This window comes from Procambarus clarkii, chromosome 13 (genome assembly GCF_040958095.1).
Source record: "Procambarus clarkii isolate CNS0578487 chromosome 13, FALCON_Pclarkii_2.0, whole genome shotgun sequence".
NCBI classification, from domain to species: domain Eukaryota; kingdom Metazoa; phylum Arthropoda; class Malacostraca; order Decapoda; family Cambaridae; genus Procambarus; species Procambarus clarkii.
The window spans coordinates 33,181,849-33,207,365 of NC_091162.1; the positions used below are offsets into that span (position 1 = coordinate 33,181,849).

Consider the following 25,517-nt stretch of genomic DNA (forward strand, 5'->3'; position numbering starts at 1 on the left):
ATCAGATATAGACAAAAATACACGTCACAGCTTCGTGTCATCCTTTGTAGATGACACAAAAATCAGCATGAAAATTTCCTCTGCTGAAGACATTGAAAAATTACAAACAGATATCAACAAAGTTTTCGATTGGGCAGCAGAAAATAACATGTGTAACAGTGATAAATTTCAGGTACTCAAGTACGGCAAAAATGAGGATCTGAAACATAATACAGGGTACAAAACGCAATCGAATCTGCCCATTGCAAGGAAAACAGCATGTAAATAATTTGGGAATAATGATGTCCGACGATCTAACGTTTAGGGAGCATAACCAAGCACATACTGCGTCAGCCAGGAAAATGATAGGATGGATTACGAGAACTTTCAAATCCAGGATCCCGTCACAATGGTTGTACTCTTCAAGTCACTTGTGCTGTCCCATCTTCAGTACTGCTCAGTACTCACTTCCCCCTTCAGAGCAGGAGAAATTGCTGAAATAGAGGGAATACAGAGAACATATACGGCACGCATAGACAAGATAAAGCACCTAAATTATTGGGATCGTCTCAAAGCACTCCAAATGTACTCTAGAAAGGAGACGAGAGATATACCAAATAATATTCACATGGAAAATGCTGGAGGGCCAGGTCCCAAATCTACACAGTAAAATAACAACGTACTGGAGTGAACGATATGGAAGAAAATGCAAGATTGAACCAGTGAAGAGCAGAGGTGCCATAGGCACAATCAGAGAACACTGTAAACATCAGAGGTCCGCGGTTGTTCAACGTCCCCCCAGCGACTATAAGAAATATTTCCGGAACAACCGTGGACATCTTAAAGAGAAAACTGGACTGTTTTCCAAGAGAAGTTCCGGATCAGCTGGGCTGTGGTGGGTATGTGGGCCTGCAGGCTGCTCCAAGCAACAGCCTGGTGGACCAAACTCTCACAAGTCGAGCCTGGCCTTGGGCCGGGCTTGGGGAGTAGAACAACTCCCAGAATCAGGTATCAACCTGGCATATTAGTGATTCAATTATAATGTTCATAAAATAATCAACAAATAGTTTTGCTGTTATTACACTATATACACTGGTTATATATAAGTATCTGCATGTTTTGCTCATTATAACGAACCACTAAGTTAGTATTGTCAGTCAAAATGCAACGAGGAATGACCCGCCACACACCAGCTAGCCACTCGCTGCCACACCGTCAACAACATCTCACTCGCCCTCATTCTCCTCCCACAATACTGATTTTATATTTATTCACTATACACAGACGTTATATACAGTATAAGTATTTACATATTTTTTCACAATAACATTACATCTAAGCTTGTATGGTGAGTAAACGCAATAAGACATAGCTACTCACACAGTCAGCTGGTGGTGGCCGCCGTCAAAGCCAGACGCACTAATATTTCTCCTCCAACAATACTGTTTGTGGTGTTATTATGCTATATACACACATTATATATAAGTATCTATCTGTTTTATTCACCATACCTGTACAAATAAGCTGGTATGGTGCCCAAAGACCATAGTGGCCACCAATAAACAACATGACAAGTCGTGCAGACGACGCACCTCCCTCACCAAAATGATGGCTCTCAACCTACTCCTATTGCTGTTATTACACTCTATACACACGTTATATATAAGTATCTACATTTGTGTTCACTATAGCGAACCACTAAGCTGGTATGGTGAGTGCAGTCAATAAAAGGTGGCCACACATAGTCAGAAGACGATGCCATCACCCTCCCTCCCACAGCATTACTCCTCCCTACATGGAGCACAGTACTAAATATCACCACAATCCTGCTATTATCAGAATCCTGGTCAGTTTTATCACAGTCAGGGGTCTTCTGTTATACTATCATTGCTAAATAATAGCATGAACATTTATATTTTGACATTTTTGGGCGATGCTGTGGTCACAAGCTGAACAGCAGTGCTGTGCGCTCATGGTGCGTGTGTCAGCCTTGGTGGCTCGCTCACTACTGAAGCTCTCACACCCAGGAATGTTGGCTACAATTATTTTTCTAGGTGGTATCTGTCAACTATTGGTCATGGCTGCACTATAGCTGCCCCTATCCCACACGGGGCATTTAAATTAAGGCTCTAGACAATAAAACAGCTATTAATGTATTGCGCGGTTAAGGTTTTGTTACTGAAATCATCTCTATATATATTGCACGGTTTAAGGATTAAATATGTCAAAATTAGAAGTCAGAAGAAAAAGAGGTGATATGATCACTACGTAGAAAATAGTAACAGTAATAGATAAAATCGATAGGGAAGATTTCCTGAGACCTGGAACTTCAAGAACAAGAGGTCATACATATAAACTAACTAAACAAAGATGCCGAAGAAATATAAGAAAATTCACTTTCGCAAACTGAGTGGTAGACGGTTGGAACAAGTTAAGTGAGGTGGTGGTGGAGGCCAAAACCATCAGTAGCTTCAAAGTGTTATATGACAGAGTGCTGGGTAGACGGGACACTATGAGCGTAGCTCTCATCCTGAAACTACACTTGGGTAATTACCTAGCATGAGCACAGCCGTACCCAGCACGAGCACAGCTGTTCCCCAGCACAGCCATACCCAGCACAAGCACAGCCATATCCAGCACGAGCACAGCCGTACCCAGCACAAGCACAGCCATATCCAGCACGAGCACAGCCGTACCCAGCACAAGCACAGCCATATCCAGCATGAGCACAGCCGTACCCAGCACAAGCACAGCCATATCCAGCACGAGCACAGCCGTACCCAGCACAAGCACAGCCATATCCAGCATGAGCACAGCCGTACCCAGCACTGGTACAACACCAGCTCAAACGCAGCTGAAGCAAACACAGCAGCAGCGAACACCAGCAAAGCTGATGCAAACATCTAAGAACACCGTGTGTGGAGTCTACAGTTAGAATAAGTGTTAAATTTAAATACATAGTGTTAGTGTTAAATTTAAGGGTGCAGTACAGAAATTTTAGTGTAAAATTGTTTTCATAAACTCTATTCAAGTACTCAACATTCAGCAGAACTACTTATCAATACAGTGCTAACGGTATAATACAATACAGTTCGTATTTACTGTACAGCATTTACAACTCCATTAGAAATCAAGATAGACATAACTCCAACAATAAGGTAAATAACTGTAACACAGTATTTTTTAGTAGAGTAGTAATATATAGGTACAGTATATAATAAGATAATGCATTTTTATTGTTTACAAGAAAAAATAAGACAGATGCAAATGCCTCTTGAATGTCACCTCCTGCAACAAATCCAACGCTCCAACACACCGGGGTTGGTCCCATATAGTGCATTGAATCGAGGTTGTACTGTATCTCGTTCTTTTATAATTATATCTCTTCGTGCTCTGTCTTGGCAGAGCCTTATATCCAAATATGCCAAAAATATGCAATATGTACATGCAAACTTGTTCGATTTCAATTAGTCTTTTTATTTGGGCTGCGATGCTGAGACTTGGAACAGTTGCAGCCCTTTTCATGTGCAACTAGTCAAAGAAGATTGGTTGACATTTAACACCTTATAAGAAATTAACTAATGCCCCTTTCAATACTTCTAGTTGGTGCCCTCCCCGCCGGGCAGGTTGTGCGGTTCGGACCTCAGGCGTCATGCGCATGCGCCGTGGGAGTTTGTTTTGTTATGGACAGTGTACACAAGTGCTGGTGTTCCACGTCCTTTTTCTCTCGGGTACTTCGCCTCTCGCTCCTCTCATTTCTCCAGTCCATGCCCTGTAGATACTGGGGGTGTTCTGGATTACCAATATGGGGAGGATACCTCGTTTTCTCTGCATACGGGTTTGGGGCGCCGCTTCGCCTCTACCCTACTCTTCTCCTGCATGTGCGGCTCTGGCGTTATTTCTCTGGCGGTGCTCCCAGAATATTCTCGGCTACGATGTGTCGTGACACGTTCATGCCTACGCTCTGCAGGTGAGTTTATGCGGTCGGGTGTCTCTTTCGGCCAGGTGCTGGTTTGTGGGTTTTGGATGTGTGTGTTGGGGGATTGGTTGTGGTATTTTGTTTGGCCCCTTGCGTGCTTCTTCCTGTGGCCTGCCTTGTTCGTCTGTGTTCTTTGTTACACGGGGCACGGCCCTATGTTGAGTGGTCTTATCTTGGTCACTCATTCCTTAACCGTCTTGCAGTGCCTGGCTTAGCCCTTCCATATACGTTGGATTCTTTGTACTCGCCTAGTTGTCCTCTCCTAGTTGTGCTTCCTGGGGTTGAGCTTTGGCTCTTTGGTCCCACCTCTTCACTGTCAATCAACTGACATCACCATGGCCTCTTGTGTGTTGTTGGTCATGCCCCTTTCGTTCCCGTTGCTGCCCCTCTTTCTCGTTCCTCATCTTCCTTCTGCACTCTTGTCCCTAGCTGCTGGTGCTGGGGCTGTTTTTCTGGTCTTTTCTTGTGTTTTTCCATTTTTCTCATTCTCTCCTACACATTGTTGTGTGTTTTAGTATGTGCTTCTTGGCTCTCCTACTGCTAGGTTGGATGTTGTCCATGTTCAGTTCCCTGCTTTTGCACCGCCTGTGTGTTTGGTTCTTTTCCAGCTTGCCAGGTTTGGGTTCCTGGTTTCCTGGCTTACCCTAGCAGTTGGCATTTTCAATATCTCGCGGTGTCCCATCTCACGAGTCTTGCATCGGAACCACAGTGTCACCGATCTCCTGGCGAGCTCACTAGCATTGGGAAGTTTTCTGTACGGCAGACGTTCCATGTGGTTCCTTGCCAGCTTGGGTTTCCGGCTCTGCTTTCTTGGTGATCGCACCTGAGGTTTTCCCGCGGCTCCGCCTCTTCCTATGCTCGATCAGTCTATGGTGGGGCTGGTTTGGTTCTGCCTAGAGTCTCTCACCGTCTGTTGGTGTTCAGATGGCTTCATTAATGGTGTCCCACCTGCGTGCTTTATCTTGGCAGCGGTGTGGGGTTTTTTGGCGGTCCTTCCTTGTTTTTTCTGTCCCTGAATAGGTTTGCTGTATATTGTTGGAGTGGTTTTGTCCTTCTCTTGTGGAGATTCAGGGCCATTATCCTGCCACATACTGTCACCTTGTCTTGTGTGGCGCTGGCGGAGCCGCTCCGGATTGCTTCGATTTTGGAGTTGCCTCTGCACCACGTAGCGAGTTGTCTCTGACATGGTTTACCTCCGGCCTGCTCTTGCGCCACTTGAGCCGTCCTGGTTCTTGGATTGCATGCTCTCTCCTCTTATCCTCGGTTTGTTGTGGCCCCTTTGGTTTTGGATTGTTTTCCGAGGCTCTTTTCTTGTTGGCGTTGGCCTCTGGGGGTCGGGTTGGGGTGCTTCCTGCCCTCCTCCGGTGTCTGGGTTTAGGCTTTTTTGGTTCTCCTGATAGGTTTGTTCACTTGCAGTTGTCTCCTTTTCTGGTGAAGACTGGCACATCTGCTTTCCAGAGGGGTCCTTGGGTTGTTGATGCTTAGTTGGTCTGGCTGGGGATGCATCATGTGTTGTGTTCTATTGCAGCACTTTGACGTACTTGGCGTGCCACGGCTGCCGTGACCGGGGTCACGCTTCGGGTTGTTCCGGGGTTCCATTCTTTCCTGTTCCAGGGTGTGGTTCTCTCGGGTCATCCACAGGGTGGTTTGGTCCTGCCAGCCTGCTGTTTGTCTCCGTGCCCTAGTTGTTCGTAGATTGACTCTGTGCTCCTTCATTGCTGTTCCTGGGCCTTGTCGGGTTTGTGTGGCCTTGGGTTGGCAGTTGCGGTTTTGTCTCCGCTTTGCGTTTGGGAGTGAGCGACTTCCGCCTCCCGGGTTAGGTCCCCCTCTTGTTTTCATCTTTGGGTTGGAAGCTCCGGGGAGCCGACAGGGCTCTCCCCCCAGAAAACCAGTGTTGAATGTAATGAAACGCCATTTTCTGGGTGAGTCCTGGAGGCTCCCCGGCAACCCTCCCTCTCTCTAGTCAGCGATTTTTGCGTGTTTTTTATATCCAGCCTCAGAACTAGGGTGTGGATGGCTGGCACGAAGGTCTGGGACTCCCCTTTCCCCTCCCAGACAGCGGGCAGCTGTGCAGAGGGCGACGTGTGACGTCATACTCATTTGCTTATTTCTGTTTGGGGAGTTCTATTCACTTGTTCGACTTTTTATAGCAATTTTCACCAAAATAGGGGTTTGTTTTGGGACGCCTACCTCTCTGGGTGCCTAACCCAGGTCGATGGCAGACATAGAATGCTTCCAATGACAAGGGGGGTTTCTATAGGCCATTGTTCATCGTGCCTCTTTGAGGGGACCAGGTTCTGGCTTGTGGTCCCCAGTAGGCCCTCTGAACTCCATACACATGACTGATGCCAAAGTCTGACATTAGCATATCAGCCTAGATAACTCCTGGGAGCCTCCGGGACTCGCCTAGAAAATGGGGTTTCATTACATTCAAAGCTGGTTTTCTGTGGAGCTTATCAGGCTAATGTATGTTATATTAGACCGGGATATTAGCTAAGGAGTTCAGACCTACCAGGGACCAGCACCAGAACCTGGCCTCTTCAGAGAGGTTTCAGGGGAGCAATGGCCCTGGAAAACCCCCTTGTGGTTGGGGTTTTCCTTATCTGCCATCGACCGGGGTTAGGCACCCAGAAAGGTAGGCATAACAAAGCAAACCCCATATAGTAAAAAACTAAAACAAAAAACCGAACAGAGAGGTAGAAACTCCCTACAATCCCAAGGAAACAAGCAAACATCACACTTTACTCCCGCGCCGATTGTCCGCGCAGCCCTCCCCGCCCCAAGAGGGGAAGAGGGGAGCCCCGGACCTCACCGCGCCGGCTGCCTAGCATCAGTTTGTAAGCTAATGTCAACTGGGATAGACGCTTCTCTGGCCTCAGTTTCCTAGGCGGTATTTGCCTTGTGTGGTGTTCACTGCTGTGTGTTGTGTTGTGCGGTGGCCAGGTGTTCCTCATCAGTACCAGGGCTGCATGCGCTTAGGGGCTTCCTTCCCTAAGCGCCCTGTGAGTACTGTCCCTGCGTGACAGGGTTATCTTCCCTGGGGCGTTCGGGAACCATTCCCGTAGATGTTCTTGCTGCTCGACATTTGCCTCGCCCTTGGGGCCAGCTGGGGCTTGGGGCCCTTGTTTGGCCTCCGGTAGGGACTGGTATTGTGCTGGTTAGGGCGTCAAGGTGTTGCGCGACCTGCCACCTACGCGGTGACCGGTTCCTGTTGCCTCTGGAGACGGTGTACTTTTGTGGGGGTTTTCTTTTGTTTTTATTTTCATTTGCCTGGTTGGGGTTTGCCCAGTGTGGCTATAGTTCCACTGGTAGTGTTTGGTGGCCCTCTGCTAGGGCCCCTGTGATTGTATACGTCACAGGGGTTTTCAGTGTTGTCCTCTACCCCCTTGTTTTTTTGGGGTTTCTTAGCCGGTTAGCAACACCTTGCCGGGCTTCCCGTAGTTGTTACCCTATGGGCCCTGGAAACCCCTGTCGGGGCTCGGTGGACCATTGAATGTGTCTTCCGGGTTTCAACCCATCTTGTACGAGATCGTTGGTTGCTGTGCCCTTGTCTCAGGGTGACGATCGCCACTTTTACCTCTGTCATGCTGCCTGTTGGGTCACTGACACCTTGACCCGGAGATTTGCGAGAGGTGTTCCCTGCTTGTTCTCCAGTACTCTCCTGATGTCCTCACTGTTAAGAGTACAGGTGGCATCTGTGTTGCAAGCTAGGTTAGGTTGCTGCAACACCCTAGGTTGGCTTCCCACTCGGATGCCCCGGGGCTGCCCCGTTTTGGTTAGGTGCTGTTTGCCCTTTTCCCTCCCTGTTCCCGGCTCCTGACGATCTGCGGGTTTCGGGGTCGGGGCGGGGTTTAGTTGGGGCCGAGACTCGGGCGGTTTCGTAGGGTTTTCCCGTTCGGGTTGGGGACGGAGGTTTTCGAGCCTGTTCTGCCAAGGCTTCTGGGTCTTACCAACGGCCCTTTCTTGCTGCCTTTCCTATGGACTCTTCCTTTTCTTTAAGGGCGGAGGGCTTGGAGGACGGCTGTGCCCCGGGGCCTCTGTTGTGGGTTCCCGGGGCTGTGGGAGATGCCTGCTAGCAGTTCTGGGGCTGTTTGACCCTGCTGGGGTTTTCTGCTTCTGGGCGGAGTTTTTCGCCCATCCAGTCTGCTTCCTTCCCACTTTTGCTGGCGTGTTTTCGTATCTTTTGCGTCGGTCACAGCCCCCTGTTTTGGTGTCCATTTTCTGGTGTTTTCTGTTCCTCTGGGAATGTTTGATTGTTGATTTTACACCAGGTTTTCCGTTTTGTCTGTTTTGGGTCTGGGCCCTAGGGTTTGGGATCAATGTCCCTGTCTGTTATGCTTGTTCCCACACCATGTCCCTCGGTTTTCGGTCTGTTGTGACTGTTTCCCTGGGGGTTCTGTCTGGGGGCTGTGCTTTGCCTTTTTGTGGTGTATCTCTGCTGGCAAATGTGGTGGTTTGGGCTCCCCCTGGTTTGATTCCGGATTCCTTTGGGTTCTTTTGTTTCGGTCCGGAGGTTTCTTCCTCTTGGGCCCCCTTTGTGGGTTCTGGGGGCTTCGTTTCCTCGTGTGTGACCCAGCTCTGCCTTCTGGGGTTCCGGGGTCTTCCTGGCTTGCAGACTGATCTTTTTGGGTCTTGGCACATGTTGTGGTCGTGCTGGGAGTTTGGGGTTTTGTTGTCGAGGTGGGCCTTTTGATGCAGTTTTGTGCCTTCTTCACCCGGCCAGCGTGGTGCTCTCTACCCACTAGTTGGCGTCTTGTAATTTTCTTTTCACGTGTATGTGTGCGCATGTCCGTGTGCATGTGTACACTGTGTGTGTGTGTGTGTGTGTGCGCGCACATGTGTATGTGCAAAAGCACCTGTGTGTAATAAACCTTTGTGTGTATATTTATATGTATGTGTATGTATGTATATTTACACGATATGTATGTATATATACATAATGTGTATATATGTATGTATACTTTTTATTTCGGAAGGGGCTCTGTTCCCTTCGCTGTTGACGGGGTGCTAGGGGAGCAGCTTACTCTGTTGACTCTCGCATGGTCCCACAGTTAGTAGGCGCTTTTGGTTGTCTTCCGGCCTCTGGTGGCGGCGGCGGACGGCTTCTCCCCCTTTGGGGGGTTCAGGGCTGGCGGGGTGGGCTTATTCCCCTGTGCTTCGTCATGTCATCTTAGTGGGTGCGTTAGATGTGGTCGATCCGCCCGATCCTTCTGGGGTTCCCCTCTGCTCTATGCAGACATGGGCCTGGCGAATCTGCGGTTTCCAATCTGCGCCCTGGATTCTATGCCCTCATCGAAGGACTGTTGTCTCCGGTCTAGCTTCTGTTGGGGCCGGGTGCCTGGATGGTGGCCCTGGACCTCCAGGTCAATTCTTGGCACGTTCTTCTCCAGTTTTCCGGGACTGGCACAGTTGGTGGTGGGGCTTCAGGCTTGCTGCTTTTGTTGCCTTCTCTAGTTTGTAATTGGCACTTGGTGTATTTACGCATCTTTACCGGATCTTGGTACCCTGTCTGAGTCTGCATGGGATTTGATGTCTGGCCCACCTCGACGACTGGCTGGTGTGGGCTCCCAGTCGGTCCGCTTGTCTGCTCACCAGGTGTGTGGTTCTTTCCAGATCACCGGGTTTGGTTTCCTGGTGATCTGGAGGCCGTTCCATCTGTTTCCGTTCCGGGTTCGGACCTGGCTGGGTATTGTTTAGGGCTCTTGGGCCGCTCCTTTTCCTTCCCTCCAAAAGTGTTGCTGCGGCTGTGGTCCCGCCTTCGACTGTTCATGAGGGGGTTCCGGGCTGCTCGGCAGTTGCTCGAGCAGTTGTGCGAGAGTCTGAACTTCGACGTGCTGGTCTGCTCACAAGGTCGGGTTTGGCTTCGGCGTCTGTTTGGTTCCTTCAGAGACTCCCCTTCCGCCTCTCTTGCAATCATTGGGTTCGTTTCTCCGGGGATCTTGTGTTGGTGCTGCGTCACCAGCTTCCTCTTTGGGGTTTTCGGGGTTCCGTGCCTTGGCACCTCCCCGAGCCTTCGTTCAATGTGTTCACAGACGGGTCATCTCTCGGCTGGGGCTTTGTAACCAGTGCTCACTAGGTCAGCCGGGGATGGTGGGGTCTGTCCACCCGTTGGGCTCACAGCACGGTTCGGGAGTTCGTGGCTGTCTGGTTTGCACTTCGGAGGTTTCGGGTCACTCGGAACTCTACCATTCAGCTCCATTCGGACTGTTCTCTGGCGGTTCTTTGCCGGAACCACAGGGTTTCTCTTAGGTGTTTGCCTTTGCGGTTGATCCCTTCGAGTGGCTCGTTTGCTGGATTCTCGGGGTTTGGCTAACTGTGAGGTTCATGTCCAGGGTGTGTCCTACGTCCTGGCGGACAGCCTGTCTCGGTTCATTCCTCTGTTAACGGATTGGCAACTCGTCGCCGACTCATTTTGTTGGCTCTGCCGGACGTATGGACTCCCGGCCATGGACGTCTTCGAGTTGGCGTGGTTTAGGCGTCGCCCATTCTATGTGGCACCCTTACCCGCCTGCGAGGCGTTCACATGCCTTTGGATGTCTTTCGGCAGGACTGGTCGTGGTGGGGGTACCTGTTCCTCTTCTCCCGGTCCAGCTGTTGCTTCAGGTTCTGGCTCAGTTGGAGCCCATTCCCAAGAGAGTAGTTCTCATGGTCCCTTGGTAGCCGGCCCAGTTTTATTTTCAGACAATGCTTGATAGGTGTCTGAACCCAGGGCGTTTTCCAGCGGCTCCGCCTCTTTCGGCAGGTTGGACCGGTCCTGTACATGGCTGGTTCGGCCTTCTCCTCAGCTCTTCGTGTCTGTTTTTTTAACACGGGTATCACCATCTCTGATCTCTGTGGTGATCAGGTGGTTATGTTGATGGTGTCCCACCTGCGAGCTTCGTCTCAGCGACAGTATGATGTTCCTGGTGTTTCTATGCACCTTTTTCTTGCTCTTTGTAGGTCGTCTTCTCTTTCGCATTGGGTTGTCTTGTCCTTTCTTGGGTTTTCAGGACTACAGTTATTTGATGTTCCTTACTGTCGCCTCATTTTGTGCGGCGCTGGCGGAGCCGCTCCGGCTTGCGTGCTGGGTGGACGTCACATCTGCCCCATTCTGTACACTTTCTCGTGTTTTGTTTCACCTCCGGCCTGCTCATGCGTCGCCTGAGCCATCCTGGTCCTTGATCAGGGTGCCCTCTTATCTTGATCAGGGTGCCCTCTTATCTTCTCCTCAGTTTGTGGTAGCCCCTTCGGTTCAGGTTTCTGCTCTCTGGTCCTGGTGGTAGGTTTGTATGTTTGCAGCCTTTCTCCATCCTTCTGGTGACGGTCAAAATGGCTGCTTACCGGGGGGGTCCTTAGGCTATTGATGCTTGATTGGTTCAGCTGGGGGTGCGTCTTGTGTTGTCCGGTTGCGCTTTTTGCCGTTACCTGCGTACCATGTCTGGGGATGCACTTTGGGTTGATCCGGTTCCCTGTTTCAGGGCTCGGGTCTCCCAGGTCGTCCGCAGAGTTTTTAGGTCCTCCAACCTGCGGTCTATCCTTGCGCCCGTGCTGTTCGGACGTTTGCAGCTTTCGCTGCTGTATTGGTGACGTCTAGGACTCATTTCGGGCACGAGGATTTGTGGGTCGCACAGGTTCCTGGCCGCCCGTTCTTTATGTGCGTGTCTGCTCCTGTGCGTTTTTGTTGCCTTGGGTCACAGGTTGCAGCCTGTTGTCTCGGCTTCGCATTGCGGAGTTTGTGGTGACCGCCTCCCGGGTCAGCCCTTTCTTTTCCTTCTCTTTGAGTATGAAGCTCCAGGGAGCCGTAGGGGCTTCCCACAGAAAACCAGCATTGAATGTAATGAAATGCCATTTTCTGGGTGAGCCTCGGAGGCTCCCTGGCAACCCACCCTCCCATTGGTCGGCGGTTTTTTCACATTGGTTGAAGCTTAGCTTCCGAACTGATGCTAGGCACCCGGCGCGGTGAGGTCCGGGGCTCTCCCTTCCCCTCTCGGGGCAGGAAGGGCTACGCGGACGATCAGCGTGGCAGTCAAGTGTGATGTTTGCTTGTTTCCTTGGGATTATAGGGAGTTTCTACCTCTCTGTTCGGGTTTTGTTTTAGTTTTTTATCATGTGGGGGTTTGTTTTGTTATGCCTACCTTTCTGGGTGCCTAACCCCGGTCGATGGCAGATAAGGAAAACCACAACCACAAGGGGGTTTTCCAGGGCCATTGCTCCCTGAAACCTCTCTGAAGGGGCCAGGTTCTGGCGCTGGTCCCTGTTAGGTCTGAACTCCTTAGCTAATGTCCTGGTCTAATATAACATACATTAGCCTGATAAGTTCCAGGGAGCCTCCTGGGCTCACCCAGAAAATGGCGTTTCATTACATTCAACACTGGTTTTTTGAAGCTGATTTCAAAACCTGAAGTTTTCAATATTCAATTTTATAATATTTTTTTATTTTCTTGTTTTTCAAGTTTCATTGGTATCATTTAGACAAAGTTGGAGCATTTGCCTAATAGATTATGCATGAAATATTTGAAAGCGTTTTAGCAAATTTTAGAAATTGAGCTCTATGTCCGACTTCATATGACATTTTGCGCAGCTTAACCACTTAACTGCGCCAACCAAGTATTCTCTGTCGGTGGGAAACTGCGCCAACCGAGAAAACTCTTCTTGATTTTTTCATGCCCATTCTAAATGTGTGCAAGTTGGTTGTGTATGAAATGGACTCTTAGGACCTCCAGTAACAGGCAGCCATCTTGGAAAAAATTCCCTGAATGCCCTAGGGCTGCTGGCTGGGTTAGTACTGAGTGAGCAACCATGGGTGGCGCACGCGGCTCAGGCTCCCAAACACCTGTTCGACGCGGTTTTGAAATATCGCGCTCTGTTGGTGAAATTCAAACATTGTTTGAAGAACATAAGAGTCATAATATTGATGAAGCTAGGAGCAATAAGGACCTAACACAAAGGTTGGATGCCAGTGATGCAGCACCTATGAGGACGATACAGTGAGCGTATCCAATTGTAGCTCTAAGCGCCACCCTTGCCCTACCTATGCTATCTCCAATTTATTTAGATGATACATAGATGAATCATTTTCTGCGTTTAGTGATGATCAGTGTTCGTCGTTCAGCGACGACCAGGGAGCTGGTCGGCCGAGCAGACAGCTCACTGGACTTGTGATCCTGTGATCACTGGACTTGTGATCGGGCTTGATCCCGGGCGGCAGCGAGGAACGATGGGCAGAGTTTCTTTCACCCTATGTCCCTGTTACCTAGCAGTAAATAGGTACCTGAGAGATAGTCAGCTGTCACGGGCTGCTACCTGGGGGTGGAGGCCTGGTCAAGGACTGGGCCGCGGGGACACTAAAAAAGCCTCGAAATTAACTCAAGATAACCTCAAGATGATCCATCTGATAAAAGTAGCATAGAGCATAGATGAACAGTGTTAGCGGCTTCCATGGTGGTGTTTTCCATAGATATTTTCAAGAATAGCTGAATCTCTTCTTGACTGACGGACACAATTTGAGGCTGGCTGAATCTCTTCCTGTGTGGGACCTTACAAAGTGATTTTTTCACGACTACCTTACAAATTTATCTTTTCCTGTAATCTTTTTCAAGACTACCTTAGTTTTACAAGCTTGGCTACATACCATCTACAGGTACTAATGCCAAGGGTGTACGTGAGTGCATTATTTGCAAGCACACAGAACGAAGAAACAGGAGGCGAAAATCTATCTGTACCTGGTGTAACGAGAGCGAAGTCATGCTGTGCACCATGGACTACTTCGTTGATTATTACTCACTTTCGAAGTACTGAGTGTGTAATACAGAGTGTTACTGTGTAAATAGTGTGTGAAACTGTACATATTGTAATTTTAGTGAATATTTAACAAGTAATATTGCGAGAATAAATATTTATTGTGGACACATTACTGACATATGTATCACAGTTCCATGGAACATTATGAACGTTCTACTGTATACATATTGTAAAGGACACAAATATGCATCATATATGATAAAAAACAAATAAAACTGCATTGGAAATACATAAAACAAATAATTGAAAATATATTTGTGGCAACACCCGGTGCTTGAATGCCCTGCGTGACTGTGTCTGGGCGTGTCACGCATGGGCGACCAGCCCCAGATGACATCACAGCACATTTTTTTTTTTTTTTTTTTTTTTTTTTATAACCTTGTCCACGTCCCTACAGCAAAGGTAAGTGGAATTTGGTATTTATTTTTACATAGACATATTTAGGGAAGGGAATTTATTATTTTATGAAGAAAAAATAATTTTGGGGAACACACTATTTCATGCGCATGGGGAGTTTCACAATAAACTCGGCACAGCAAGGTGGTTAAGGGTTAATTTATCTGTCTAATAATTTTTTTCTCATTATTCTATTGAACAGGGAACTGTATGGACACCATCGAAGATTATAGCACGTCTAGGTACTGTAATCAATGATCCATCAAGTATTGCATTCTGGGCAGCTAAAAACAAAATCCCAATCTTCAGTCCTGCACTAACAGATGGTAGTTTAGGAGACATGATGTACTTCCATGGCATTAAGAGTCCAGGTCTTATTGTAGATATTAATGGAGGTAGGTAAAATATTTCCTTCTCTTACTGTACAGTACTTTGAAAGCAAATAAATTAATACCTTTTAATTTAATTTAAAATACAATATTTATATATATATATATATATATATATATATATATATATATATATATATATATATATATATATATATACGTATCCACTCAATTTAACGGCCTATATGGGGCTGGTCGTTATTTCCGGAGTTCTGGTATTTCCGAAGTTAAGATGTCGGTAATTTTTCAAGTAACATTCAGGTAGGATATACTTTGTACTGTATAACAAGTGGACCACACAACAAGTGAACCATATAAACCAAACACCTCCTTCCCTCCCCTCCCTCAATGTCTTCCATCCCCTCCCTCATTATCTTCCCTCCCCTCCCTCATTATCTTCCATCCCCTCCCTCATTATCTTCCATCCCCTCCCTCATTATCTTCCATTCCCTCCCTCAATGTCTTCCATCCCCTCCCTCATTATCTTCCATCCCTTCCCTCAATGCCTTCCATCCCCTCCCTCAATGCCTTCCATCCCCTCCCTCATTATCTTCCATCCCTTTCCTCATTATCTTCCATCCCCTCCCTCATCCCTCATTATCTTCCATCCCCTCCCTCATTATCTTCCATCCCCTCCCTCAATCCCTTCCATCCCCTCCCTCAATCCCTTCCATCCCCTCCCTCATTATCTTCCCTCCCCTCCCTCAATGCCTTCCCTCCCCTCCCTCAATGCCTTCCCTCCCCTCCCTCAATGCCTTCCCTCCCCTCCCTCAATGCCTTCCATCCCGTCCCTCATTATCTTCCATCCCCTCCCTCATTATCTTCCATCCCCTCCCTCATTATCTTCCACCCCCTCCCTCATTATCTTCCACTCCCCTCCCTCATTATCTTCCACCCCCTCCCTCATTATCTTCCATCCCGTCCCTCATTATCTTCCATCCCCTCCCTCATTATCTTCCATCCCCTCCCTCACTGGGTTCCTCATAACATGAGAACAGCAGGCGATGGAGGAAGGAGCTACTAATGGGGTCGAGGCCTGGCTACTCAGACATGTCTGTCAGCGCCTGCTCGCAGATGCCAGCTGTGCATAATTCATAAATAAAACTATATTTGTTTGATTAATAAATAGGAAATTATAAAACATTTTATCGATTAATAATGTATAGTTATATACGAAAATTAACATATTTTGGCATAAATATTTTACAACTACGATTACAAAATTTAATACAGTATGGTGTGAGAGGTTTGGCACCATCGCCTTGGTCAGCAATTCTGCCCTCCGCCTTCCTTACTACCACCCCTCTCCCTGCCTCCCTCAACACCACCCCCCTCCCTACCTCCCTCAACACCACTCCTCTCCCTGCCTCCCTCAACGCCACTCCTCTCCCTGCCTCCCTCAACACCACTCCTCTCCCTGCCTCCCTCAACACCACTCCTCTCCCTGCCTCCCTCAACACCACTCCTCTCCCTGCCTCCCTCAACACCACTCCTCTCCCTGCCTCCCTCAATGCCACTCCTCTCCCTTCCTCCCTCAACACCACTCCTCTCCCTTCCTCCCTCAACACCACTCCTCTCCCTGCCTCCCTCAACACCACTCCTCTCCCTGCCTCCCTCAACACCACTCCTCTCCCTGCCTCCCTCAACACCACTCCTCTCCCTGCCTCCCTCAACACCACCCCTCTCCCTGCCTCCCTCAACACCACCACTACCCCTGCCCCCCTCAACACCACCCCTCTCCCTGCCTCCCTCAACACCACTCCTCTCCCTGCCTCCCTCAACACCACCCCTCTCCCTGCCTCCCTCAACACCACCACTCCCCCTGCCTCCCTCAACACCACCACTACCCCTGCCCCCCTCAACACCACCCCCTCCCTACCTCCCTCAACACCACTCCTCTCCCTACCTCCCTCAACACCACTCCTCTCCCTGCCTCCCTCAACACCACCCCTCTCCCTTCCTCCCTCAACACCACTCCTCTCCCTGCCTCCCTCAACACCACTCCTCTCCCTTCCTCCCTCAACACCACCCCTCTCCCTTCCTCCCTCAACACCACTCCTCTCCCTTCCTCCCTCAACACCACCCCTCTCCCTTCCTCCCTCAACACCACTCCTCTCCCTGCCTCCCTCAACACCACCCCTCTCCCTGCCTCCCTCAACACCACTCCTCTCCCTTCCTCCCTCAACACCACCCCTCTCCCTGCCTCCCTCAACACCACTCCTCTCCCTGCCTCCCTCAACACCACTCCTCTCCCTGCCTCCCTCAACACCACTCCTCTCCCTGCCTCCCTCAACACCACCCCTCTCCCTGCCTCCCTCAACACCACCCCCCTCCCTACCTCCCTCAACACCACCCCTCTCCCTGCCTCCCTCAACACCACCACTCACCCTGCCTCCCTCACCACCACCCCTCTCCCTGCCTCCCTCACCACCACCCCTCTCCCTGCCTCCCTCACCACCACCCCTCTCCCTGCCTCCCTCACCACCACCCCTCTCCCTGCCTCCCTTACCACCACCCCTCTCCCTGCCTCTCTCAACACCACCCCTCTCCCTGCCTCCCTCACCACCACCCCTCTCCCTGCCTCCCTCACCACCACCCCTCTCCCTGCCTCCCTCAACACCACCACTCTTCCTGCCTCCCTCAACACCACCCCTCTCCCTGCCTCCCTCAACACCACCACTACCCCTGCCTCCCTCAACACCACCACTCCCCCTGCCTCCCTCAACACCACCCCTCTCTCTGCCTCCCTCAACACCACCCCTCTCCCTGCCTCCCTCAACACCACCACTCTCCCTGCCTCCCTCAACACCACTCCTCTCCCTGCCTCCCTCAACACCACTCCTCTCCCTGCCTCCCTCAACACCACCCCTCTCCCTGCCTCCCTCAACACCACCCCTCTCCCTCCCTCCCTCAACACCACCCCTCTCCCTGGCTTCCTCAACACCACCCCTCTCCCTGCCTCCCTCAACAGTACCACTCTCCCTGCCTCCCTCAACACCACCCCTCTCCCTGCCTCCCTCAACACCACCCCTCTCACTGCTTCCCTCAACACCACCCTTCTCCCTCCCTCCCTCAACACCACCCCTCTCCCTGCCTCCCTCAACACCACCCCTCTCCCTCCCTCCCTCCCTCAACACCACCCCTTTCCCTACCTCCCTCAACACCACCCCTCTCCCTTCCTCACTACCACCACCAATACTTTCCCTACCACCACCCCCAACACTCTCCCTGCCTCTCCCCCTCAATGCCTCCCTCCATCAATCACTGCCTCCCATCCCTCCCGCAAGGCCTTGGAGGTCGGTGGCCTGTTGCCACGTGAGGGGCCGCCGATGCCAAAACAAACTCAATACCGACCTTCCGTAATATCGACCGCCAGACTGGTATATGAGGGTCCAGATACCGATCTCCCAAACCGGTCGTTATTACCGGCAGATCGGTATAAAAGAGACCGTTAAATTGAGTGGATACTGTGTGTGTGTGTGTGTGTGTGTGTATCATACCTAGTAGCCAGAACGCACTTCTCAGCCTACTATGCAAGGCCCGATTTGCCTAATAAGCCAAGTTTTCCTGAATTAATATATTTTCTCTAATTTTTTTCTTATGAAATGATAAAGCTACCCATTTCATTATGTAAGAGGTCAATTTTTTTTAATTGGAGTTAAAATTAACGTAGATATATGACCGAACCTAACCAACCCTACCTAACCTAACCTAACCTATCTTTATAGGTTAGGTTAGGTAGCCGAAAAAGTTAGGATAGGTTAGGTTAGGTAGGTTAGGTAGTCGAAAAACAATTAATTCATGAAAACTTAGCTTATTAGGCAAATCGGGCCTTGCATAGTAGGCTGAGAAGTGCGTTCTGGCTACTAGGTACGACATATATATATATATATATATATATATATATATATATATATATATATATATATATATATATATATAATATATATATATATATATATATATATATATATATATATATATATATATATATATATATATATATATATATATATATATATATATATATATATATATATATATATATATATATATATATATATATATATATATATATATATATATATATATATATATATATATATATATATATATATATATATATATATATATATATATATATATATATATATATATATATATATATATATATATATATATATATATATATATATATATATATATATATATATATATATATATATATATATATATATATATATATATATATATATATATATATATATATATATATATATATATATATATATATATATATATATATATATATATATATATATATATATATATATATATATATATATATATATATATGTCGTACCTAATAGCCAGAACGCACTTCTCAGCCTACTATTCAAGGCCCGATTTGCCTAATAAGCCAAGTTTTCATGAATTAATGTTTTTTCGTCTACCTAACCTACCTAACCTAACCTAACCTAGCTTTTTTTGGCTACCTAACCTAACCTTACCTATAAATATAGGTTAGGTTAGGTTAGGTAGGGTTGGTTAGGTTCGGTCATATATCTACGTTAATTTTAACTCCAATAAAGAAAATTGACCTCATACATAGAGAAAAGGGTTGCTTTATCATTTCATAAGAAAAAAATTATAGTAAATATATTAATTCAGGAAAACTTGGCTTATTAGGCAAATCGGGCCTTGAATAGTAGGCTGAGAAGTGAGTTCTGGCTACTAGGTACGACATATATATATATATATATATATATATATATATATATATATATAATATATATATATATATATATATATATATATATATATATATATATATATATATATATATATATATATATATATATTAATTATTTATTTATTTATTTATTTATTTATTTATTTATTTCTGGGTGAGCCTCCGGGGCTCACCCAGAAAATGGTGTTTCATTACATTCAACTCTGGTTTTTTGCTTCTTGGTATTCAGAAGGGATCTTTTCCCCCTCCATCTCTTTCAAATTTGAAAACTCAGATGTTTCCTTAGGCAATATTCAGCTTTCACAAGGATATGACCAAATGACAGTCAGACCAGTTGGGTATGGTTATAAGTTCCCAATGTTGAGATCCTTTCAATCACCATCACCCCAGGCCATTAACCCTGGGGCAGCTTCAAACAAATTTTTGGGCTTCTAAAAGTGACAAAATGTCTTTCCTGAGTGACGTGAATGAGCCTAGAAATCTCAGTGACATCATCAAACTTGCTCGTTCATGCAGTGTGCGTCCCCACAGTGTCACATGTGGCATTCAATCAGCCAGAGTTGCCTCAAACTTATTCATGATTGCGACATTATTTACAATGTCTAGGATGTATTTTAGCACAATTTTTCTGTGGGGAGCCCCATTGCCTCCCTGAAATTATCATCACTGATTAGGTGCCTTATTACCAAGCATCATCAGTTGTAGAGTTCTTTGTGCCTACCGGGAACCACGAGCCAGAACCTGGTCCCCTCAGAGAGGCACAGGAAGCAATGGCCTATGATGACTTTACATTTAAAGGATGTCATATGTGCCACAACCAATGAAAGACACCCAGAAAGATAGGAAAATCAAAACAAACCATGCCTGGTTTAGAAATGTGACCAAAGTCCCCCAAAGTGCCAAAAGAACTCCCCCAATAACTAAAGAAACAACAAAACATAGGTAAACTAGCTCACTGCCAGTTTCCTCACTCCTTTTTTTCCTTGCTGGGGGGAGGGGGGATGGGAGGTGCCAACTGCCTTCAGTTCTTCGTAATGTGTCACCGAGCAGTTGTGTTGCTCTGGCTCCAATTCCTCATTTTCTTTGGTGTTCTCTTGCCTTTTGGCAGTGTTTATACAGAAGTGTTTGTGAGCCAGGAGTTTTAAGTGTGCATGTGGTCAGGGTTTTCTTCCCTGTGCATTCAGTGAGTGCTACCTTTGCATGTTCAGGGTTTTCTTCCCTGGGGCATTCGGGGTATGCTTCCTTTAGAGAGGCCTCCTCCCTAGAGGCTGGTCCTTGCCTTTAAGGTAACCCAGGGGTCTTGGGATTTCTGTCTCGCCTGGGGTTTGAGGTCATTTTCGGCTTGTGGGGCGCACTGCGGTTGCTCAGCCTGCAGTTTCCACAGATGTTCTTGAGCGTGCCAATGTTTCTCCAAGGCTGCTCGTTTGCCACAGTCTCGTCTTGGGTTTTTTCTTTTTATTGTATTTTGTAGTTTTCCTTGTGTCCTTCCTTTCACTTTATTAGGGCCTAACCTAGAGTGTATGCAGCTAAACCCCGTTACTGTCCCCCTTGACTTTTCCTTAGGCTTTGGGTGATCTGGTTGCCTGTATTGACAGGGTTTCTGGTGCTGCAGCCCCCAGTGCCTGGGCTTCCTGCAAGACTCATTCTCCCTGCAGGCCCCGGAAAACCCCTTCGGGTATGGATACCTCTTCCGAGCCCGCTCTCGCCCTGTGTGAATTTGAGGGTTTTGTCCCAGGTGATACTCAAGAACGTTCATTCTTTCAGCCTCCGCCATGCTGCTTGTTAGGTCAGTGACACCTACGACACAGAGTTGTGTGGGACTTGTTCCCTCCCATGTCCTCACGATCACCCAGTCTTCTGTGGAAGACTAGAAGTTTCAAGCAGAACGGGTTTTGCATCTGCGGTTTTCAGTCTTGCAACTTTGTGTGCCCGGATGACTACCTTGGATCTGGTCCGTTTGTGTTTTAGGGACTTGGAATTGGAGACACTCTACCTTGGTTCCGTCTGCACCTCCTCTTCCCTCTCCGGTAGGTTTGGTTTACCCCCCTTTCCCCCCTTCCCCCCCTGCGTCCTCAGGGAACAAAAGAGAACAAGAGGGTGATGAAGACTGCAGAGCCAGGGCCCATGCCGAATCTAAGGAGAGAGCTAGGACAACCCTCCAACACGCAAGGCAAGAGGAGGAAAAACATAGAAATCGCCTCCCAGAGGATCAGTACAACTAGTTTCGGAATGGCAGATGAAGTCTTGGCAGCTGAGACCCACAGTCGATGACCCCTCACCCCCACGTCCTCCGAAAGCCAATCCAAAGACAACTCCAGAAGACCGAAGCCAAATGACCATGTGACCGGTGGTCTTCAGCCGACGAAGCAATTGAAAGAGTGGGCACCTGAGCATGAAATTGCTCCAAACCTACATCACGAGGAAGCGCAGGAGCGAAGAGGCAAACATTAAGGAACTCAACCGAGCCCCCCTAAGAACACCTGCAATACTGAAGAGACCTCCCACCACTCAAGCGTGTGGGAATGACAAAAACCATGCCAAGCCCCCAAAGAGAAAAGAGTGCAGTTTGCCAGCCAGGAAGACTCCGGAACTTCGTAATGCACCCAATACAGAGAAGAAGAGTCGAACTTAAAAGAAGCCGGATCCATCACAAAGGCAAAAACCGGGTCTCGCAGAAGGTATGCACCTAGAGCCTCACGAATATCCCCAAAAGAAATCCTAGAAGAAGGAAACTTCCAGAAGGACAAATCCAGGGAACCTAAAGGTACCCATTAATGAATTGAAAGGGGAGAGGATGGGGGGAGAGCTGCACCTAACTCAAACTCAAAGAGGGACGGGGGGGTTAAAAAAAAGAACCTTCCCTGCAGCAACAATTCCTGCCCAGAAGGCACAAGTACCCAAGTAGGGTCAAGAGGAGCCCAAGCACTCAAGCGGACTCCCCCTTAGCCCCGGAACCCCTGACAGTGGCCCTGGGGAGGTCCACTGTCGGGGGTGCACCAAGCCCTCTTCTATGCCCACCACCCCAGAAGACAAGGTAGAGTCAAAGGGAAAGGCTTCTGAGAAGGAAGGCAGCTGGAATAAACCAGAAGCCTCGGCTGGCTCAACAACCTCCGCACCTGAAACGGAAGGGACAACCCCCGAAGCCACAAGAGCCTCATCCTAATTTATACCCTGCCCTGACTCTGCAATCCTTAGACATTTTGGAGCCAGAATCAGAGGGAAAAGAGCAGGGCGAACCACGCCCACCTGGGAGGGAAGCAGGGGCACAGACAGAACCAAGGTCGAAGTGACCCCCCCCCCCAAATCCTGCTCCCTAAAACCCAAATGGGGCAGCTCCAGGGCCTCCAATTGGGCAATCAACCTGGCGCATTGTAAGGAAGAGAAGCGAGCTTGCAATGCAGCCGCAGCCTGAAACCTCTCATCCAGAGATGAGGAATCTGTGAACTGAAGTACAAGCAGAGAACATGTCTTGCAAGACTCCGGGTCGAAGGTGTCACCGACCCAACAGGCAGCATGACGGAGGCAGAAAAGGTGATCGTCACCCCACGGCAGGGGTGCCGAACTACTGTCAACATGCAAAAGGCGAGAGTGGACTTGGACAGATCCATGTTACCAGCCTAGCCCACGAGGGTTTACCTGGTTGATACCTGGCTGATGGGGTTCTGGGAGTTCTTCTACTCCCCAAGCCCGGCCCGAGGCCAGACTTGACTTGACGTTTACCAAGGACCGCAGGGTACATTATCCCTACAGGAAGCACCAGCACTGTGGCTCGCTAAGCCGGTAGACCCCCCTGCTTGAAAGCTGGTAAACTGACACCCAGTAGCAGTGGTCGAACCTCTGGGACAGCAGAGAAGGAGACCCAACACAACCTAGGCTAACCTAATAAGCTGCAATGCAGACCCTCTTTATCCAAAACAGGGCAAACACCCACAAAGAAAAGTAATTAGCCCTGAAACAACACTTCAAGCAAACTGGCTGTCGGAGAGAAACGTCAGCTGTCACAATGTTATAAGCAGACTGCAATCCACAGTGCGCCCTCCCCAGCCAACAATGCTTCCCTACCTGGGGCAAGATGGAATGCAAAAGATCCCCAATGTATCCCAAGGGCAGAGACAACGTCAAGCAACGAAGCACTCAACAGGGAGCAAGTCCCAAATGCCCAGGGAAGTAACCCTGATGCGCGTGGGTAGTACTTACGGAGCACCCTATGAAGGCTCCCATGCAGCTCCGAGCACAAAGAGCACTTGGCTAACACCCCACACACACAGATGGCACTGCCACACAAGGCAAAATCCAGACAGGAAAGTGAGGCCAGAGGTGTCCTGTGACCACCAAGCACAGATCACAGGATGGGTGGGGTGGGGGGGGGGGTGAAAGAGCCTCTAACAAGCTGGAGTACTAGTTTGTGCACAGAGTTACTAGTTTCTTCATTTCTTTCTCTTTGTGAAAAGTTCTTCACTTTTTCGGGTGGTAGATTCCATTTTACCAGCTTACTTGTTTTAGAGCTCCTGTCTCTGGGACACTGCCCTGATCAATGGCAGAATATAACAAGATATGTACATGTAGAGTGCTCATACGCCATTGCTCCCTGCGCCTCTCTGAGGAGGCCATGTTTTGGCACATGGTCCCAGGTAGGATAAGAACTCCAAGTGACTGATGACCCCAAACTAATAAAGCACGTAATCAGTTTGAATAGCTTCAGGGAGCCTCCGGGGCTACCCCCAGAAAACCAGCGTTGAATGTAATGAAACGCCAGTTTCTGGATGAGCTTGGAGGTTACTTGAAGCTGTCTTACTGATGAAGTGCCATATTAGTTGGAGTCAATAGTCACAGAGTTCTTGTATGCCTGCCAGGGACCATAAGCCAGAACTTGGCTCCCCCTCAGAGAGGTGCAGGGAGCAATGGCTCATGAACAATTTACATTTAAAGTATGTCATCTTGCCATCGACCATGGAAGCACCCAGAAAGGTAGATAAATCAAAACAGACTACTGCAGGGTTGAAAAATGAGACCAGAGCCTTCAAAATGTCAAAAGAACTCCTTCAACAAGAAAACAAAGAAGCAAGACTTTGTCAAACCAGCCCCCAACTAGTTCCTTTTGGAACTAGAGGTGGAGGAGGTGGTTCCAAACCACCTCCTTTTTGGTGGGGGTAGGGGAAGGAGGGGAGCCAGCCTAGATCAGCTGAGTCTTCCTTCCCCTTCAAGTGTGGTTTGCCCTTCCTCTCTTCCTCGTCCCTGCTTCTGGCCACAAAGTGTCCAAGGGTTTCGGGGTCAGGGCAGGGTTTATCTCGGGCTGTGGCTCGGCCAACTTTGTGGGTTGCCCCTTCCAATTCGAGTGCAAAGGCAGTCGAGCCAGCTAGTCCCACCAAGTTCTCCTTTCAGGTCCCACTGGGTTCTCCATTCAGCTTTATGAGATGGGGAGGGGAGGGGGAAAATGGAAGTTCATTACACACACACACACTTTATGCCCATCATGCCCAGTTTTGTTTGCTTTTCTTAAATAGCTCTGTCCATGTTTCTTATAATGCTACATGGAATTTAAACAACCTTGTCTTACTTTTAAACCTATTTAAAAGCTTTGTCTCCCATTTACCCTTGATTGAGAATTATGACATTTCAGACTTACGCAAGATAAATCAGTTTGCCAAGAAATCCTTGAACACAGGGATGATTATTGTCGGTGGGGGCATCATCAAACATCACATCTGTAATGCCAACCTTATGGTAAGACAAATTACCAGTTAACACTGGCTTTATTCCCAAGAGTAAACCGAGGTTAAGCATGCTGCCGGATTGCCATTCTTAAATGTTTATTATAATTTACCCTTTAGCTATCTATTTCCATATTTTGTTTTCTGGGAGAGCCCCCTCAATAGCTTCTTTGCAGACGTTGAGGTCACAATACTGTGGCTGAAGATATGATGACCAAACCACACATCACAAAGTGAAGAAACGACGTTCAGTCCGTCCTGGACCATTATTATTGCTGTGGGAAAGAAGAGAGGAAGGTACAGGCAGATATAAGGTAAGAGAGTGAGGTGAGGAGCAGGTAAGAGAAAGGTAAGAATAGGATGAATGTAAGAATAAGGTGGGAATAGGATGAATGTAAAAATAAGGTAGAATAGGATGAATATGAGAATAGGATGAACATAAGAATAGGATAAATGTAAGAATAAGAAAAATAGGAAGGTAAGAATAAGAAAAGGGGGTAGGAATAAGCAACAGAGGCAATGTTTAAATC

General features: G+C 48.0%; 1 protein-coding gene across 3 annotated transcripts in view; it reads left to right on the forward strand.

Moving 5' to 3' along the window:
• The window catches only part of LOC123757289 (probable deoxyhypusine synthase), a 304,623-nt gene that overhangs the window by 173,619 nt on the left and 105,487 nt on the right, over positions 1-25,517 (forward strand). For all 3 annotated transcript variants that reach the window (XM_069323865.1, XM_045740842.2, XM_045740844.2), the window contains exons 6-7: positions 14,337-14,529; positions 24,897-25,000. In XM_069323865.1, coding sequence (XP_069179966.1) covers positions 14,337-14,529; positions 24,897-25,000 — 297 coding nt within the window. The remainder of the gene's footprint in view (positions 1-14,336; positions 14,530-24,896; positions 25,001-25,517) is intronic.